Here is a 21,903-nt window from a genome sequence, read left to right on the forward strand (position 1 = left end):
TCTCGTGAACAACCGATTCAAAAAACGACATACTGTAGCTATATGTTACAGGAGCAGATCGACTCACATGGATTGCATAAACTACTGGGAATACATTCACTCCGGCGGTATTTTTACTGGAGCCAAGAAGTTCACGTGAAAGATGTAATGATTTTGCCCCTTCCTTTTTACATTCTATAAAAAATCAAGTAGTACCATACTTGTGCAAGACTCTTGCGCAAGAGTCTTGGTCTTGGTCTTGGTCTTGCAGGTATGATCTTGGTCTTGGTCTTGGTCTTGCAGGTATGGTCTTGGTCTTGGTCTTGCATCGGGATTCCTGGTCTTGGTCTTGGTCTTGGTCTTGGTCTTGCATGCAAGACTCTTGCAAAAACTGCAAGACCAAGACTCTTGCGCTCATCACTAATCTGAGGCCCGTAACCGGAGAGGGGCTAAAAGGGAGAAAGAGCATCAAGAACAAAAGCAGTATGCGAATGTTTTACTTCTGACCTATCAATCAGTTCTCAAACTAGGCACCATAATAATAGAAATACGCTTGCCATGGCTACGCTCCTTAGTGACTTGGATTATTTGAGCTGGAAGAAGAGAAATATTAGCAGAAATTCATTATGTATCACATGTATAATTACTTTGAAACATCAAGCTTTTATTTTCAACAACCTCATATATTTATAAGTGAACATATTTATATTTTCCCTCTCCCCAGTTCTAAGTATGAGTGATATTTGGTATATAAGGGTACAATTGCAAAACATTGGTTGGTGAAATTCCTGCGTTTTGTACGATTTTTGAGATCTACAATGAAAACGAAATCATAGAAACTAGTGCTTGAATAGTTTCGGCCTTCGTTTAAGTTTCGTTAATGTTTTTTTTTTTTTTTTTCTTTCTTTTCCTTATGTTACTTCACTCACTGGAACAGAAAGTGTTAATTACTTGTCGTGACATATCACAAACGTTCGTACTCATTCAGTAACCAGGGGCGACGGTGGATCAGTGGTGGAGCTCTTACCTCTGCTGCGAGAGGTTCTTGGTTCGATCCCAGACCTATGAATTTGTGATGGACAACTATTCGTTTTGTGGGTTTTCTTGCGGTTCTGGGGTTTCCCCATACATGGATATTCTACCAAATCGCTTATAATCATTCGCTTTCGTCTCTCTCAGCCTACAGAGCATAAACATGGGATGTGAAACAGGAAATTTCATTTCATTTCATTCAGTAATCAGACAACTGGAACTAGTTTGTTATCATTACCATGTTATCATATATGTTTATTTGTCGATTTAAATGTTGACTCATGTTATTAAAATACACCAATTGATCTGTAATATTTCACATGAACCAAACTTTACCAAGTATGTCAGTTATATGCTCTTGATATCCCTTAACATTTTTGCTTTATGGAGATCATTATTTAAACCGAAAGCAGAATTAAAATAGTACATCTTCCGGTCCTAGTAAAGAGATATAGAAGATGGAATCTTCCCCTAAGACGCTTAATTAATTCCAAAGAAGAAAAAAACGACTGGCGTTATCTATTATAGTTCTTGTTCTATCGCTATCAACGTTAAAACCGGAAATGGTTTATTTGTACAACTTCCGGTTTCAAGAGAGTGCTAATAAAAGAGATGAAACCTATTATTCGGACGTTGAATAGATTCCAAAATACCGCTTCTCGATATCGTTCACAGTTTTTCCCTTATGTAAATAAATATTGAGGCCGGTAATAGTAAGTTTCTACCATTTTTAGTTTTAGTTGAGTGTTATGTATGAAGATGGTATCTTCGCTTGAAACGTTGAATCGATTTCAAGGAAACATTTATTGATATCTTTTACCATTTATGTTGTATAACGATCAACGTGAAACCAGCACTAGCACTCGTAATACTTGTTACTACCCGCTTTTAGTAGAGTAATACGGGTGGAGATATTATCTTTCTTGGAATGCTGACTCAATTACACACACACACACAAAATGTCATATATCCTATCGTGTTTGCTTTAGGGAGATCGATACAAACTAGAAATAATATATAAGTTTCTGTCCCTTCCGGTTTTAATTGAGAGTTACGGGTAGAGATTGTATCTTTCCTTGAGACACTGAATCCATCGAAAGAAACAACTTTATCGCTTTTGTTACCGTTTCTATTCTATATCGATCAAAGTTGAAACCGAAAATGGTCAATTTCCACTTTTCTAGTTCGAATAGAGACTTGACGCAGGAGATGGAACTTATTCTTAAAACGCTGAATCGATTACAAAAAAAAAAAAAAAAAAAAAAAAAAATCGCATCTCGATGTATATCTTACCACTTTTGCTATAGAAATCAGTGTTGAAACTGGAACCAAGTAAATTTCAATCACTTCTGGTTTCGATAGAGTGCTGCGGGCGGTGATTGTATGTTCTCTTGAGACGCTGAATCGACAGCAAAAAAACAGCTTGTCGCTATCTGCTACCGTTTTTGTTCTATGGCGATAAACGTTAAAAACGGAGAGGGTTAACGGAGGAGATGGAACCTATTCTTGGGACGCTGAATCGATTTTTCGATTTTTTTAAAAAAGATCGCTTCCCAATGTATATCTTACCACTTCTGCTATAGAAATCAGTGTTGAAAGTGGAGCCAAGTAAATTTCAATCACTTCTGGTTTCGATAGAGTCCTGCGGGCAGTGATTGTATGTTCTCTTGAGACGCTGAATCGACAGCAAAAAACAGCTTGTCGCTATCTGCTACCGTTTTTGTTCTATGGCGATAAACGTTAAAAACGGAGAGGGTTAACGGAGGAGATGGAACCTATTCTTGGGACGCTGAATCGATTTTTCGATTTTTTTAAAAAAGATCGCTTCCCAATGTATATCTTACCACTTCTGCTATAGAAATCAGTGTTGAAAGTGGAACCAAGTAAATTTCAATCACTTCTGGTTTCGATACAGTCCTGCGGGCGGTGATTGTATGTTCTCTTGAGACGTTGAATCGACAGCAAAAAACAGCTTGTCGCTATCTGCTACCGTTTTTGTTCTATGGCGATAAACGTTAAAAACGGAGAGGGTTAACGGAGGAGATGGAACCTATTCTTGGGACGCTGAATCGATTTTTCGATTTTTTTTAAAAAGATCGCTTCCCAATGTATATCTTACCACTTCTGCTATAGAAATCAGTGTTGAAAGTGGAACCAAGTAAATTTCAATCACTTCTGGTTTCGATAGAGTCCTGCGGGCGGTGATTGTATGTTCTCTTGAGACGCTGAATCGACAGCAAAAAAACAGCTTGTCGCTATCTGCTACCGTTTTTGTTCTATGGCGATAAACGTTAAAAACGGAGAGGGTTAACGGAGGAGATGGAACCTATTCTTGGGACGCTGAATCGATTTTTTTTTTTAATCGCTTCCCAATGTATATCTTACCACTTCTGCTATAGAAATCAGTGTTGAAAGTGGAACCAAGTAAATTTCAATCACTTCTGGTTTCGATAGAGTCCTGCGGGCGGTGATTGTATGTTCTCTTGAGACGTTGAATCGACAGCAAAAAACAGCTTGTCGCTATCTGCTACCGTTTTTGTTCTATGGCGATAAACGTTAAAAACGGAGAGGGTTAACGGAGGAGATGGAACCTATTCTTGGGACGCTGAATCGATTACACATACACTCTCTCACACACACACAAATTTCCTCTTACTTTTTTTTTTGACATTTTTTTCGACAGACGGACGGAAGCACATAGCAGTTGTATAGATTTCCGACACAACATAACATGTCTAATAATAAGTTTCTTTATTGTTGTATGCACATCATAGTTAATATGTAAGTAGTTACTGACGTAAGCATCCGAAGGCGGCTATAAGTCAGGGTTCAGGCCTCTAAATCTTTCACATAATGCAGAAGTGTGATGCGCGTTAGCTATGAATTACAAACTATGTGTATAGGGGTATAAGAGAAGACCTAGAATATGTTTAGAAAATATATTGAAAGTATTTTGTAAGCACTACAGTCTTATTTTGTAAATGCCCGATAATTTTACTTGTCTTTGCATTATTGATTGAAATTAGAAAAAGAAAGAAGGAAAAAACGTTATGAAGAGATTAGATGGGAATCTTAAGATTTACTTGAGTTACCCCAACTCCTTTAAACTTCTATATGCTCGTAATAATACAAGTAATTTAAGAATTTTCATTATTAGTAACGTATTTTGCATGTATTCTCTTGTGTTTTTATTTTATTTATCTATTTCTGTTTTTTTTAGGAAAAGGTGAATAAGCTAATGGAAAGAGCTGTGTCAATCGTAAATCTAGATACTTGTGCTAAAGGGCCTGTGTTTGATCCTGAAGTATCTCCTATTTTAGAACCTTTTGTCAAGGATAAAATGAAATTGGTATGTAATGAGTAAACTCATTATGTCTTTGTAACACTTAAATAGTATCATAACAAAACGTTACGAAATTCGATTTTTGAGCTTAGAAAGAAATTTGTTAGAACTAATGCTTCACAAATAAGCAAAAAAAAAGAAAAAAAGTTGATTTGACTGTTTAGGATTTAATATCTTTTCACAGTGCTGAGGCTGTCAGAAGTACATTTTAACGTAGAAACTTCATCAAATGTATCCTTCCTTTGGGTACCGTTCCTGGGGAGGATGAGCCCCACCCGCGAAAGTTGCTTGAACCTTTGTATTTTATTGAAATCCTGACTAAGGTCCTGTTGGGTGATAGCCAGGGCCGGATTAAGGGGGACTTAGAGGGGTATAGCCCCGGGCCTTCAGGTGCACAGGGTCCTCCACTCTGATCAAATCTCAACTGGTTATGTAAAAACAATCATGAAGATACAATCATCTTCATAAAATAAAAATATGACCAAAAATATGCAACATATTCTCTTAACTTTCCTGCTGTACTTTCACAGAAATGTATTAGGTGAAGTCAGCAGGGGCCACATATCTTTTCTTGCTCGGGGCCCTCAGATGGGTTAATCCAATCCTGGTGATAGGTGATGAAAGTAAATGGACTCCCCAAAATTGATACACAAACTGACGCCACTGACCTATACAGAAGCTCGAAATCAGATCCACACACATAGGAAACATATCTGTACAGAAAGCAGGCATGACTCGAAACAGAGTCGTAATGTTTCGCTGGATAGTTGTGAGTAGACTTCTAACACTACAATTAATTACTAAAATTACTTTCTATCAGGAATGTAATTGAGGTTATACGGGAGTATACGGTGTATAATCGTCTAATATTTCTATAGTGTACAGACACGAAAGGAAGTATTCTTCAGTTGATAAATTTTCTTCTCCTAATACTTCAACAATAAATTAACCTATTCGAGTACCGATTTTGGCAAGTTATCAAATTATAACTACTTCAAGTATAACCATAAGAAGATCCAAATTAATACATTTGTTCCCGAGTTATTGGCAAAAGGAAATTTGTCAACTGTCAAATACTTTCTTTTCCGTGTGTACAAAGTATACTCACTTTAAATTTACGGAGTGTGCGGGTAAGCGTTGAAAATTGAGAACATACTCTCAACTGTTTGCTTTGTGATCAGTATTGTTTTATTAGGGGTAAATTCGTATTGACATCATTGATTTCAAGTAAGAATTCATCAAAGAAGTTAATACAAATTTAAATTTTATGTGCAAATATCACGACTGATAATAATTCAATATGCGGGTATTGTAGTCTCAAGGAGCATCTCCACACAGCAAAAAATGAGGTGTTAAAACAACACAAAATCACTACCATTTTAACGTGTTACTTGTATATCAATTCGACACCAAGATTTTTTAAAGGTTAACCCGATCAAAGGGTTACGCCCTTTCTTCGGTAGAAGGAAAACTAGGCATAGGGTTTTACTTTTATTGATAGTTGGGCATTGAGAGTTTGAGGAGCATTAATTTATTTTATTCTTTTGTGGTCATCCTTTTTTTTCTTTCTTCAATATGGCTTTGGAGGCATAAGTTGGCATAAGGAAGGCATCAGTATACGTAGGGTCCATTTATTATTCACTATGGCATTAAGGAGGCCGGGCTATGGTTGTGAAATGAGAGATGAGGTGAAGTGCTGATAGACGCCACAACAAACACAGGGATATGGTTAGTGCAGACAAATGAATGGTTATCTTCTGCCCTGGGGCGTCACAGGGCTGATGATGACAGATGAAGCCCGCTGCTAACAACATTGATGTAATACTAGTGCAGAGATGGATAAATGCATGGACTAAGGTGAGGTGGACGGTATATAGCAAAATCGGCCTTGTGGGGGTCATTATCGTCTAAAGTGTTATGGTAAAGAGTAAGAAGATGTTGAAGAGGTGTGGCTTGATGTTGAGGAGGGTTATCATGAATGATGTCCTGGTGAAAAGTGTCGAGGAAGAGCGAATTACCTTCGGCAATGACTTTTGTTATGTATTTTGTGCAGTGTTTCCAAGTGCTGTAAGATGGTGGGAAAGTTGATACGGCGATAGAGATCGGCAGTTGGTGCTGGTAATCTTATGCGATAAGCAAGGCGGAGAGCATGACGTTCGGATATTGCAAGTCTAGTATATAGTGCTCGACACCAAGATTTGTTTTGTCCGTCGTCCCGCTAAAGGGTTTTGCCCTTTCTTCGGGTAAGTGCTTTAGAGAAAAGGTAGTTTGCAGTTTTAATGTGGTTGGTCTAAGAGGTGCACAAGTATATAATATTTATTTATTTATTAAATACATATACACATAGAGAGGGGATGGAAGGGTGACAATAGCATCTAATGAAGTACAAGCATAATATAAACATGAGGCAGCAATATTGTAGAAAATAATACGTATATTACCATGTAGTGCTGAGTTAAGACGAATGCAAAACTGGAATGAATAAGGTACAGGAGGCAGTATGGAGAGAAGTAGATGAAGATGAAATGAAGTGCTCTGAACGCCACATTACAAGGTATTTGTTAGTACTGACGAATGCAAGTTATCTTCTGTTCCTGGGGCGATTCAGGAACTGATTAAGACAGAGGAAGCCCATGTTAATAGGTAGTTACGGTGCGTATGATGGATATATGAATGATGAAAGCTCACGTGGTTCGTAGATGTGAAAGATTTCGGGATCCACTACAGCATCATCCAGTTGCAAATGATAGTCATGAAGTGATGTAGGGGAATATCAACGTAAGCTGAGGGTGCGTCGTGATCCCGATCGTACCGTAGGATATCAAGTAACATGGGATGCTGCTGATCAATTCGCTTGCAAACGTACTGAGTACGAAGCTGTTCGAGATGGTGCAATAAAGGTGCAAAGTCAATCAGCTCGTAGAGTAACCGTGTCGGATGCGTTAAGCTGATGCGATGTGCTAGGCGTAGAGCATGGCGCTCTAGGATAGCCAACTTCTGATAGAATTTTGGCGGTGCAGATGTCCAGGCAGTGTGACCGTATGTTAATGTACTGCGCATAAATGCTTTATATGTATGAAGTACTGTTAACGATTTTAAACCCCAGGACGTACCAACTAGGCGCTTGAGGAGGTTGAGCCGATTTTGCGCTTGGCGTATGATCTTGGTGAGGTGTGAGGTCCAAGTAAGTTTGGAGTCAAATATGACACCAAGATAAGTAAGAGTATTTGACGGCACGACAGGTGTATGGTCTACTTGGAGGTTTAATCGACTTGGATTCCTGTATATACGTGAACGATGTCTACGTGGCAGGGAAACAATAGCCTGAGTTTTGGTAGAATTAATACTTAATCGCCCTACATTACACCAGTGAACGAATGCATCAATTGCCGTTTGCATAGTTTTACTGATGAATTGCACTGTGCGGGCTGTCGTGAAAAAGGTGGTGTCGTCAGCAAACTGAAATATGTTGATGTTGTTTGGAACCACAAGGTCGACAACATACAATAGGTATAATAAAGGAGACAGTGACGAGCCTTGAGGAACGCCAGATTGGATGAAGGTCGGATGAGAAAGTGCTCCGTTAATAGAGATATATGCTAGTCGCCCTAGTAAGAAAGAATGGATGAATCTGATATACGAGGATGGTAGAAAATAGTTATGGAGTTTGTATAGTAAACCAGGGTGCCAAACTTTGTCGAAAGCTTTTTCTAGATCAAAGGCTACCAGACAAGAAGGAAAACCTGTGTTGTATTGATCATAAACAGCCGTAGATAGTCGTAATAACTGATCCAGCGTACTAAAATGAGGTCGAAAACCGGCTTGATTAATAGGAAGTAGATTATGAATTGTAAGATGAACGTGCAAGCGGCGGACTAGAATGCGTTCTAATATTTTGCAAAGGCAACTGGTGAGATGAATAGGGCGATAGGACTGTACGTCAGTTGAAGGTTTGTTAGGTTTGGGAAATAGAAGAACTTTCGAGTATTTCCAGTCAATTGGAAAAGTCCAGTTCGCAGGATGAAAATATATATGGCTCTGAGAAAAAGTAGAAAAGCAGGTGATGCTTGCCTGATGAGAACATGGGTAACAGAATCAAAGCCTGGTGCAGTGTTTCGTTTACGGAGCAATGTTTTGCGAATATCATCTGGTTGGATCGGAGTGGTAATTTGATTATTGGGTTCTAAAGAGTAGTTGATAGATTGGCGCAGAGAAGCTGATGTTGGATTTGTACGTCGGTTTATTGAATTTTGTAGACGCTGCGGTGTATGCCAACCAGAGAGAGGTGTAAAAATATCTTGAAAAAATCATCGACATCGAAACACCAAGACATCGGTTTCAGAGTATATCAAAAATACCTTGTTACTGGCTGTATTTGCATCGTTTTTTACTGTTTGGTATATGTAAAGCTTTGCGAAATACATTTCGCATTTATGTTAAGTGACTAATAACATTCTATGTTTTCTGTAATCGATTACAATAATATTGTTGTAAACCTGGGAATCACCTGACAAAAGTTATACAGATAGCAGTGCTTCCATCTATTTTCTGTATTTGTTATTCTTGTGTCTTAACACGTAGAACAGAAGAATACAGAACTGTTGTCAAACGATTCACAGGTTTACAACAATATTATTGTAATCGATAACAGGAAACAGGACATTATTCGTTACTTGGCACAAGTGCTAAATATATTTCGCAAAGCTTTGCTCATATTAAACGATAAATACCAATGCAAATTCTCTCAGGTAGTAAGGAGTTATTTCTAATATGCTCAGAAGGCGATGTGCTTGGTGCTGCATACTTACCTTTGAGCTGAACCCAGCCTCTTATAACTGTTAATCTGGTAGCGAGGATCAGGTGTAACATACGCCTCTGTGAGTATCCCAGAAATACGTTATTTAGAGGATTAACGGAAGTTGACGCTTTCGAAGGGTAGCTTATATTTTTGGATTATCATCAACACTCATCACATACTCGGGCTTAGCCCACCAGGCGGTTTTCACTATGGCGGACAACGGCATCGATCATGGCAAACGCAGAATCAATAGACACACTTTACCAAGTATCATCCCTGGGCCTCCTGGTTGCTCTACTAAGGTGGAAAAATGCAATGTGCAGTCACAAACCACTTCTGGTCGTACTAGAAGCTCATCTCAAAGCTCTATTACCTCTATGGCTTCCCGCTCTTCAATCAAGCAAAGTTATTCTAACCGCTTACAACTCTCACCACCTGCAAAGAAAGCACACACTACACTAGATAGAGTGGACATGGAAACAGATTCTACTGCGGCTCCAGCCGCACCTCACTCTTAATCTCAATCAATTTACTCGTTTCTGTTGACCAATTTCGATTCACGTTTCTCGACTGAGAAACAAGTTGTTCTACAACTGCGCAAGTACCTTCCTCGTGCTTCACTCAAAGAAATAGTCAAGACTAGGAACGGCTTCATTTTCAAAACAGAAGATGCAAACTTGCTTAGCACTATAAAGAACAAAGTATCAATAGATACCTTCGGCAAAGATGCTAAACTTACTAACCTCAGTGCATCTCAACGCAAGCAAATACCACCACCTCGTCGTCCTCCCTTCCTTTCCGTGGTGATTCGCGGTGTTGATCCTTCTCATAGCAATGAAGAGATTCAGGAGGAACTTACCTACGGACACACACTCCAGAAGGTTATACGAATTAGAAACGCTACAGGCCCTACGTACATTGTTCGAGTACTAACTCCTCAAACAACCATTGATTCTCTTCTGACTAATGGGGCATACATTTATAACAGAAGACACAGAGTTGAACCTTCACGGTCACCAGCACCACTACCACTTCGATGTGAGAAATGCCAGACATATAATCATCACTCTACCGCAACATGCCCAAATACCACTGTTTGCAGCTTCTGTTCTGGTGAACATCGACTCGTACATGTCCAAATCTACAACAACCACCGAACTGTTACACTTGCCACGAACAACATCCGACATATAGTTACAAGTACAAGGGCAAACCTGCTCCTACCGAGGCTCACCCTGAGTACGTGGCACCATTACATATATATAACTATTCTGCAGAACGTTCCACAATCACTGGACTCTTCTATAACATTGCGCAATATGCTTTACTTTCTAACGCTTACTCTTCAAAATATTCAACCATTACATCGTTCGCATGTCTTAAAACTAATCACCCACGCATCGAAAGAAATATTCCATGTTACATTTCATGCTACTTATTCTGGTCAAAATGTCTATTTTCATACAGTACCTTTGGAAACTACTGTCTAACCTACTCATCATGGATATAGTCTTTATATGTCTCAATATTAGATCCATTTATCAGAATAAAACTTTATTCAAAGCGCTATTACTGGAGGAAAGAGCTGCAGTGTTTATTCTTAACGAAAATTTTCTCACTCCCTCCATGACTGGTCACTTTTCTGGATATACACTAATTCGACAAGATAGCACTCTTCCTAGGAGGCGGAAAAATGAAGGAACAGCCGTGGGATTTTCTCCACGTATCCCATCACGTCGGCACTTTTGTAGGCTGCCAGATCTTCCGGAATATCTTATAATTACTTTATACTTCCGTAATATAGCCATAACTGTTGCTACTGTTTATATCAGACCTGGAAAGCCGCTACCTACTGCGTTCGTGCAACACATTTCCGATAATTATAAGAGATTCATAATTATGGCCGACTTCAACATGCACAGCAGATCTGAAAGAGACAAATCTACCTTTCAAACCTTTGTCACAACTCACACAACTGGTATCATTCATGATCTTCCAAAACCCACTAGGCTTGTATCACAAAGCACACCAGATATTCTCATTACTTCTGCTAATCTCGTTTCACAAATCCATATTGATGTTCTCGATCCATTAGAAAGTGACCATGTTCCGATCAAATTGCAACTCAGTACTCATCCAACGTCTCCCTCCCTAGAATTTCAGGAATTAGCGTCCGTTTTGACAAAGCCAACTGGGAACAATACCGAACATATCTATCGGCAGCAGTAGAGCCTTTACAACTTCCTACATCAGAAGTTGAACTGTACCATGACATTCATACTATCACAACTTCAATCCAAGAAGCAAGTTCACTTTACATACCAGTAACTACATCAACGCCTTATCGACCAACATTGCCACCAGAATATCTCCTATTTATCACTCGCTCTCGACAGTTTTATCGAGACTATCAACGTACAAAAAAAATCCAAAATCACTCCGTCATCACCGGTAACTTCAGAGGATGGTCAAGAATTACATCTGTACTTACAAGCTACGGTGTTGGGTTAAAACCTGTAATTCTTTCTCTGACGTCACTCATCATAGCAAGTACTGGAAACACTTTAATGCTCTTTGCGGAAAACATACTAAAACACCATATCCATTATTAAACGGTGACTTACCTATACCAACAGATTCCGCCAAAGCTGACGCTTTTGCTGATTTCCTCCAAGATATCTTCACACCACTCAGTTCCACATATTCATATAGACATCCAGTTGACACAGTCAATCCATCTTCTCCTTCATTAGAACTACATGCCCTTCATACTCTTCCGCAAAATGAACCTCTAACAGAGCCAATCACAGTTCAAGAAATCAGTACAGTTGATCGCAACAAAAGGAATAGCACCTGACTTTGATACAATAACCTATCGCCATATAAAAGAAAGCCCGCTTGTATTGCTTACTTTGTTAGCCACGATTTTTACTTTCATTCTGCGCACAGGCTATTTTCTTGTCACCTGGAAAACTTCTAAGACAATGTTTCCAAAACCAAAGAAACCTCCTGCCAACTTATCATCCTACCACTCAATTCAATTAACGTCTACTTTCAGTAAAATCCTAGAACGTATTCTTGTAAGACGTCTGCATACATACATCGAAAGGCGCCAGATACTTCCCATACACCAAGCAGGATTTCGCCCAGGTTATTCGATCAACGATCAACTACTTCGCTTAACCACCATGGTTACGCAACACTATAACTCGGTCAAACCATCATGTATTGTATTATTTGACCTCGAGAAAGCATTTGACAGGGTATGGCACATTGCACTTATATACAAATTAACTCATCTTCGACTTCCTGTTCCATATATAAGACTGATATACAATTTTTTAATCGGCCGTCTGCCATATGTTTCAATAAATAACTGCCTCTCATATCCTATTTTCCTGCACTGTGGAGTACCTCAAGGATCGGCTCTGTCACCACTTCTCTATCTTCTCTATGTTGCCGATATGCCTCCACTTCCTGATAAAATTCACCTCTTTCAATATACCGACGACACTGCCTTTCTTGCCTTAGGATCTAATATCCAATCCATCAACACTGCTCTACAGTTAGCAATTAACAATTTTCTTCGCTGGTGCAACAAATGGCAGCTAACGATCAACGCCCCAAAAACACAGGCCATTGTCTTCATTCCTCCGAAAAGAACATCAAGAGTCCGAAGAAATTCTAACCGCCTTTCACTGTAAGTAGATCAAACTTCCATCCAGGCACGTTTAACTGTAACTTACTTGGGGCTCACATTTGATAAACATCTCACTTGGAAACAACATCTTCAAACAGTCACAACTAAAGCATACAATAGACTTCCGGAACCTCTTGGGGACTGAAACCGAACACAATTCTGAACACATACAAGGCCTTTTTTACGTCCTGTGCTGACTTACGGAAACGTTGCATGGATTGCGGCCACCCGCACAATTTACGAAAAGTTATTAGTGTTAGAACGACATGCTTTCCGCATTGCATATCGAGTCAAACTGCCTAGTCCCACAGCAGACTTGTACGACCGAATTCAGTTTCCTACACTTCAGTTTCATCTTCAAGATGAAACTTTACGTCTCACATACATATGTTATCGTTATAAAACCCAATACCCTTTACTTCTGAATAATACTATGCACCACTTAACTCTCCATCCTTCTCTATCTCGATATTACCCTCCATGCTATCGTTACTCTATACTCTCTACTGCTACACTCTATCCCCTGACGACTTAGACCAGGAGCTCCTCACAGACTATCAAGTTCATGATATTCTTCCACTCATATTTCCATCATTTGCACGCTGAATCCATCTGCTACTAACAGGGCTCCCATTGTCTACATTGAAGCCTAGAGCAGACCCTAGGCGAGAAGATAACTTCATCTGTCTGACTAACACTTTTAGTGTTGTGATAGCACACCTCGCCTCATCCCTCATGCTTATTATTCACAATCTATATAAATATGATATGCCTTATCACTAGGTATCCATTATTACTTCCATATTTCTGCTGTTCCAGTTCTGTACTATATTAAACTAACTGCAATTTCCTCGTTAATTTCCCACCAAATGTTAAGGATCGGGAGACCGTCACACAATCCCTTAAATCTTCCATTTACGCAATACTCTTCCCTAAGAGAGCGCTTAACCCTCTAAAAGGGTGCTAGTCATTATGACTAGCTATGAACGAACGAAAGAAGAAAGAAGCTTGACACACACACAAGTAACACGCTAAAGTGGTAGTCATTTTGTGTTGTTTCAACACCTCATTTTTTACAGTGCACTAACTCAAAAGTGGGTTATCTGGTTTCAACATAGGCTATAAACGTGCGCATGAAAATTCAAGATCTTATGTTATTCAATGACAAGTCTAATTACTAGTCTTTGTCCCATTGCCTATTCTATTTTGCTTTTGGAAATTGTAGGAGACAGATGCTTGTATTTGTTAGGGATTATGTTGAACTAAGTAGTCCATGCGAAGCAATCCTTCAAATATCTTTTATTTAAAAAAATATTTGATGTTTCACGGGTACTAAACACATGAGATACGGATTTGTGCATTTAAATTTTCATTTCAACCCAGCGAAGCGAGTAATATGTAATAATAATAATAATAATAATAATAATAATAATAATAATAATAATAATAATAATAATAATAATAAAGTTTTACAAAATTTGAAAATAACAGTAGTTAGTTAATTAATTTGCGGAATTTAAAATTTTAATAAATCAATTACAAGTAGAAGGTTCACTGTACAGTGGAGTTATGCAGGAATTGTACACGAACTGCATTCAAATCTATTCAATACTGAACAGGAAATTGAATTCATTGAGGGGCAGTAACTCTTGAAGACACACTATAAACAATTACGGTCACATTTACTGACCGATTACCGTTAATTCTGTCTGCCAACCGACTACCCTAAAATCTACGGTATTAGTGTTAAAGTTATGGCAATAGGGCATAAATACGATCTTTTTTATGGTCTATAACCATGAAGTTTACAGTAATACGGTAAATTTTAGAGTAGTCGGTTGCAGCGGCGCATATCTGTCTTCAACATTGGGGGGACGGGTAAGACCGTTTCCATAAGAGTTTTTTTTTTTTTTTTTTAACCGATGTTCAAAATATGAAGTTGAAAAACAATGCTGTGAAGGATCAGGGGAGCAGATATGAACATTGGAAGGCGGGCAAATATGAGGCTTGGGAGGGGGGGGGGATAAATTTCATCTCACTTTTCTTTGATGCAATCGGACACAAATCAACACATTTCTCCCCCCAAAAAGCACATTTGAAATCGGATTATTGGAGGGGATAATTTCCCCCAGTTCCAAGACTGGAGGGGACATGTCCCCCTCATCTCCCAAGGGGATTTGCGCCAGTGATCGGTTGGCAGCCAGAATTGACGGTAATCGGTTAGTAAATGTGATCTGTAATTTTTTACATTGCACTTGAGTTTGGATTAAGTATGTACACGTTAATAGAAAAAAATAATATTAGCAATAGCACAGAAATGATGTGATACTATTAGCGTGATAGTGGTAGTTTACAACTTGCGACATTATTACCCAGAGCGTATATTAGAAATGTAATCAATTTCGTAGAAGTAGAATTCATTTCTATATTCAGGATATAGGATTTCAAATTAGCCTTGAAATTTTCGTGGCTGTTACTAGGAAAAATGAGGGAGAATGACAAAGTCTAGATTCTTCTTAAGCTCAGATAAGATCTGTTTAGAACTTCTATCTCCTCTACCAGCGGCGTTGTTAGGAGCTCCAGAGGGACAATTATCCCCCCTGAGTTTGGGATTAATATAAACTTTATTTATATTTGGGGTTTTTTACCCCCAAAGCAAAATGTAAAATGACGCTGCTGTCCTCTACTACCTTTTTTCAAAGGGAGAATATGGTAAATTTGAGGGATTAGGCCCAAACATTTGGGGATTATGGACATCTCTGGATAAATATTACTGTTAGTCAGAAATTAGACTTTTGCTCTCAAGGTATACTAACTTTAAATTATTAATAATAATCTGTATTAATACTGGAAATGCCAGGGTTCGGGATTTTTTAAAATGTAGTTTATTCCTCGACTTTTTTACGTGGAAAATTTTAGTCTTTTTAAAAATATTTAAATTTTTATGCAGAGGTAACAGTACGTTCCACCTTTGCTTTTCCATTATAACAGGAAGAAACATTTCTGAAGAGAAAATCCTAGAGAAGAAACTAAGAATTAAAGAAAATCTGTTATTCGATACGAAAGAAAAATACAACTTGATGGACGCAGTGGACCTTCTATTTCCAACATTTTTTCTATATAGCGCTATTAAATAGAAAGCTCAACGACAAAAATGTTTTACTAAAAGGTTTGACGGCGTTAGCAATAACTGCTCTGAAATGTAGTAGATTTCGTTGAAAAAATTATCATCTAAAATGTGTAAATAAACTAAAACTTCATTATGATTGTACAATATACATTATTTAGACCTATTGGGGCCACTAAAGTTCAAGAGGAAGAAAGTTTAAAACACTATCCACATGATTTTCATTTCAAAACTTTTGACATGATATATAGCAGCAAAGAAAGAAGGAATTCTGTGAATAATGAATGATGTTTAAAACAATATTCTATCTAAAACAGCCGTTTATGGTACATTTTCTTGCCTCCCAGGTTAAATTTAGAAAACTAGTGAAATACATATATAGGCCTATATATATTGAGATGTATGACTTCCAAATACTTGATAGAGTGGTTAGATAACCAAAACGACACCTGTGATGTGGGGATTTCAAAATGTACACTTGCTGGAACAACTGCAATGCCAGTTCGAAAACCGATCAAGACATTGAGCTCCGGCTTGAATATAGGACTCGTATGTACTGATTATTTTTCGAAGTACACTTTCTTAATTTTAGAATTCAATACAGAGAAACAAAATGGTACTTGAAGAAAGTCAGTATCGTTATTTCAAATATTACCAGGAGAGGACAAGATTCTCCATCGAGATAAGTTTCATGTTTTTTTTTATTAATTTATTTTTAAAAAAATGTGTTTCTCAACTCAAGAGAGCAATTGCCCCTTGCTCTTCCCCAAATGACGCCACTGCTGAAGAAAACCATAAAAAAAATTTAAAAGCTAAAGTTTTCTTTGTGTTCAAACTAGCTGACTTTTTATGGGAAAACCTCCACCCCAAAGAAACCAAGATTTCTGTATCTCTGTTTAATACTTTTCCTAATTTACGTTTGACAAAAGAAAATAAAAAAAAAAAAAAAAAAAAATTGATAAAATCGTTGTCAAAGATTTCATGGGCACCTGGACAAATTTTCTGTAAGAGCCCCCAACTGTCGTCAACGTTATTGCCAACTCCGTTTTATGAAAATAGTCAAGTAACAATCCAAAAGTCGGTAAATTCTTGTATTTTTTTTAATGCATTAAACTTTATTCTTATCACCAAAGGGTGTTTACATAGAAAGAAAGTATGTAAATCATGTTATGATTAATTTGGCGCTATCGGGTATACTAAACTTGAAATATAAAAATATAATTGAACCAAGAAAAAGAAACATTTGACAGGTATCTCCCCCTTATGAGTGGTCCCGGAATTTCGGGTACTTGGAATCAATCTGTCTTCCGAGGGTAAATCGAGAACGCTAGTTAGCCACAAGAGAATGTATACGAAAGATTGCTAGAATCTTACTTAAACCATTGTATAAATACATGTAAATTGTCTGTCAGATTTAGCAGAGAATGCCTCTAGTACTCTTGAAATAAATATATGCTGATCCAGTTTAATGTTAAAAAAAAAAAAAAACTCCACAACATGGAAACTTATGGATCTATTGTTAAAAAAATATATCAGAGAAATTGAAAGGGAGTGATTAGATTAGAGATACAAGGGCTCGGAAAAAAACCGGCTTTTTTGGAAAAAAACGGTTTTTTCTGCTTCGCTTTTTTGCTTGGGAAATTTTGGGCTTTTTTCAAAATACTGCTTTAAATTGATAAAACAGACTTTGTATCGCTTCTCTATAACACAAAAAATCATTTAATTAGTGGTTGATGCTGATAATAATATAAAACATCGAAAATAAACTATGAATTTCGAAAAGATATTTCAAACAATTTTTCTTCAACATATTTACATTATGAATTCCACAGGATTAACCAATGTATATAATAAGAATTTTTTAACCTCCTATATACAAAAGTAAGCAGAGTTGGCAAGAACTGTGGTTGTTTTTGAAAATGCCAAATACCGTTTTGGGGGGGATGTTTAAACCAGGCTTTTTTGGTTTAAACCAGGCTTTTTTGATTTAGATTTTTTGCTTTATGTATTTATATTACATATTCACAGAAATAAGTTTGTTTCGCCTTGATGTTATTATGCAACAGCGGGGTTATGCCGGAAGAACTCCCATAAGCTTAAAGAAGTCCGGTCAGTAAATTTCTTAAATTGAGAATCTCCCACCCTAGCCATTGGGAAAATCCCGTCATTACTTGAAATGTAAGACAATAACGGGAAAATCCTGTTATTGCTTTGCATGTAAAATTTAAAGTCAACGTACCATAATCAGTACGCTAAAACTGAGGTATTAAATTACAAATTTAGTACGTAGATATCATTGAAAGTCCAATCCAAGCTAATGTTGGAAGCTACGTAGGCAATCGATAAATTTTGCCAATTTCTATCAATATATTTAAGCAATCTTGGCTTCTTTATAAAACAACACGCATTTAGGCATGCAGAAATATACAATTTCGTTTGTTTCGTATGTTTAGGCTTAACATCCTTACGAAATACCGAGATTATCAAGGAGAAGACTTTCGCTTATACTGACATCCGAACCGCTACTTGGGTTACGCATGAAAGAAGGTTTGTGGTTCGACCGAGAATTGAACATGGGACACCTTGATTAAAAGGTGAAAGGGAAATAAAACTATTACAGGTGGTTTGATATCTGGAAACGTCACCATGAAGTTCACACAATTCGAATTTTTCATTCTTTTTATTTTTGTGGTTTAAACCAGTTATTAAAAAAAAGTTGGTGTAAACCAGCCAACCCTAAAAGTAAACACTTCTTTTAAAAGAATACACAAATAACTAGCAAAATAGTATGTAGTATTTTTACTTCAAAATATTCCATACCCTCTTTTTGAAACAAAATAAAATTAAAATAAAACATAAGAGAAATACTTAGATTTATATGATACACTTAAAGGCTGCTGCACATCTACAGCTTTTGGTTTTGTATATTCTTGAAATTCTACAGTTAAGTTTTATAGAACCACCATCACAGTTTACCCAATCCTCAAGTTTTCTGAATTTTTAACAAGAGGGATTCAAAATATCATTACGGACCCCCCCCCAAAAAAAAGGACTACGGAATATATTTAAGTTAAGCTAAATACAACTGCACAACAAACATGACTGAGTTATTAGCTTTTGCGCTTCTCTCGGGAAGTCCGGGATTCAACCAGCATTCGACCATTCTGACAAAGCTTTTCTTCATTCCATCTGTGAATGTAGAAATGGTGCGTGTACTGTGAGTTGGGCGACTTCCTTTCTTATTGTTTTTAAATCGTTATTATTACTAATTACCAGCAGTGACGGTTTTGCGAAGGTTAGGGGGGCGGTCTTTCAGACTGAAGCCCGTTCCCCAAAGTTGCGGAATGTCTGCAACAAACGAAATATCTATTATTTATGCCTTTACTCATAAACTTTAAGCTCCCGTCAAATAAAAATTACGACTGTTTAAAAAAACTAAACATTAGTAAGAAAAACCCTTCCCAAAATACTTTTCTAAATCCGCCACTGATTCTCAGTATAAAATGATTTTTAAAGTTGTATCCGGAAGATTATTGCTAAACATATAAACGAAACGAAATATTAGTTATGCCTGTACTCATAAACTTCAAGCACCTCCCAAATAAAATTAGGACTTTTTAGGAAACGAAACAATCAGAAAAACCCCTCCTAAAGTACTTTTCTAAATCCGCTACTGATCATTTGTATAAATTGGTATTCAAGGTTGTGTCCGGAAAATTATTGCTAAATCACTTCACAGCTACAGTATAACAGAAATGTGGAAGTACGGTTAGACGGATATATTGAAAAACGTACGCTTTGACGGATAAATAGAAAAACGGGCAAGTTTAACTTTTGCGCTAGAAGCTAGAGTACTAAAAGCTCTTAGAAATGAAACACGGATGACAAACTAGAGAAGAAAAAAGATGTCGATAACTCAAAAGTTAAAATAAAGTTAAATAGCCTCTAAAATTACCCTCAAATACTACATTCTTCATGTTAGCTTTAATTCGTAAAACATGTGCTCCATCCATCTTGATGGTGAATTTCAGAGCGAAATATCACATTCAGGTCATGGAATTTTTATCTAACTATAGAATATACTATAAGAAAGCTATTTAGATAGAAAAATCATGAAGTTGAAAAAAGCCAAAATTTCCAAAATTCTCGTTTTTTTCCCAAAAAAGCCGGCTTTTTATGTGAAAAAAAACATCGATTCAAAAAAGCCGGCTTTTTTGCATCTCTAGATTAGATCGAGTAAAAATTTTGAGGCTTCAAATTAATATTTAAGAAATGGTAGTTGTAATATCGTTCTCTTAAGTAATATTTTGAACTTTCTATTTACGGAAACACACACTTAAATATAATATTAATTTCCGTTTTTATAAGAAAAGCAGAGAGCTCTTTGTTAAAACAAGTAAAATACTTTTATTTATTTATTTATTTAGTTATTTATTTTTTACTTCCTCAATTTCAGATTCCAGATATCAGAGATCGAACGAAAACTTTATACGACACTTGGAGAAAATATAACCAAAATGAAACAAACGAGGAAAATGAACCAAGGTAGGCGTTTCTTGTTCTTTTCCTAACATTTTCCTTTCGCCTTCTATTTTCTTTCGATATACAAACTATTTGTTTTCTGCTTTTTTTTTTTTTAACCTTTAAACTTCTTGACAAAAGCTTTTTCTTAAAAAGAAAGAAAGAAAGAAAATATATTTCTTGACGCTCAATTTACAACTCATCTATACATATCTTTGTCTTTTCTGTTCAGTTTTTCATTTATAACATATCTTGCTTGAGCAAAATGTCACGTGAAATTGTTTCTCTCTTTATATACATGCCACAAAGTTGAAGCCACAGAAAGTAAAATATATTTGAATACACACACACACACACCACCTAGAAAAATTGTTTCTTTTCAGAAAATATTTTAATGTTTTGTCAGCACCTTTATATTACGTCCTTTCTTCTTGAAGAAGAAAAACAGTTACCATATTCTTTTCTGTATAAAATAACTTAGGAAAGAGTGAAGTTACAATATGAATCTTAGAGGAGAGTTATTTCATGCTGTTGGATTGAATGTGTTTTATACCTAGGTTTTTCTTTATTGGAGAGTGGGGGGGGGGGAACTCATGTCTCCTCAAAGCTAACTGTGAAAAGACGATGGATGCACTTTAATAATAGAGTACTTGATAATATTCTTAGATCAGGCTACCTTTGCATGCTTTTTATCAAGTTTTCTAATACGAGTCTTTAATTGAAAAGTCAATCAGAAAGTTCAACCAAACTCATCCGATCTGGATCAAATTTGGCATAGTGGAAGACCTTGATTCGCTATACAAGCGCGCGAAATATTACGGTATTCACACTTTTAGTTCCTAAGGTGAGAGTCTATACAAGACGGGATTTGTTGTTGAGAGTGGAATCTAAACTACTGTAATATGTTAGATGCCCTCTGGATGCGGTGTCGCTTGTGCCAAAGGAATACGCGCTAACCAGTATACCAGCGAGGAGGGCATGGCATCTTGGTAATCATGGATAACCTTAAAACATTTGCTGACTACACCGCTGCCACCATGGTTATATAAGACAATATACAGTTTGCGGAATAAGTCCCGGAACGGTTCAATATCTCGTGATATATACAGAAAAGAAAAATAATGCGTGTTAAATAGTTTTGAAAAAGCTATCCAATGATAACCAAACACAACCCCCTATCCGCACCCTCTTCAGGGGTACGTGGGGTAACTTTAAAATTTTAAATGGAAACCTCTATTTTTTATTGCAAATTTGGATTCTCCAGAAAAAAGTGACAGTGATTTGACCCAAAATTGAAAACACTGCCTTCGCGGATGGCACTTGAATTGACACACAAAAAGAAAGGCGGCAAAACGTTATGAAAATGTGGCCTCTCAGTGTCGTACCCTGTAGTCATACGGTCA

At 37.0% G+C, this 21,903-nt stretch overlaps 2 protein-coding genes across 5 annotated transcripts in view; one reads left to right on the forward strand and one right to left on the reverse strand.

The window, feature by feature from the left end:
• The window catches only part of LOC145695210 (uncharacterized), a 135,647-nt gene that overhangs the window by 112,225 nt on the left and 1,519 nt on the right, over nucleotides 1-21,903 (reverse strand). The window lies entirely within an intron of this gene.
• Nucleotides 1-21,903, forward strand: part of LOC145695205 (N-acetylated-alpha-linked acidic dipeptidase 2-like) — a 148,516-nt gene that overhangs the window by 69,352 nt on the left and 57,261 nt on the right. For all 3 annotated transcript variants that reach the window (XM_081772192.1, XM_081772190.1, XM_081772191.1), the window contains exons 11-12: nucleotides 4,232-4,360; nucleotides 20,436-20,524. In XM_081772192.1, the coding sequence (XP_081628318.1) occupies nucleotides 4,232-4,360; nucleotides 20,436-20,524 (218 nt within the window). The remainder of the gene's footprint in view (nucleotides 1-4,231; nucleotides 4,361-20,435; nucleotides 20,525-21,903) is intronic.

Source organism: Thermobia domestica, chromosome 9 (genome assembly GCF_964235325.1).
Source record: "Thermobia domestica chromosome 9, izTheDome1.hap1.1, whole genome shotgun sequence".
In the NCBI taxonomy this organism is placed as follows: Eukaryota; Metazoa; Arthropoda; class Insecta; order Zygentoma; family Lepismatidae; genus Thermobia; species Thermobia domestica.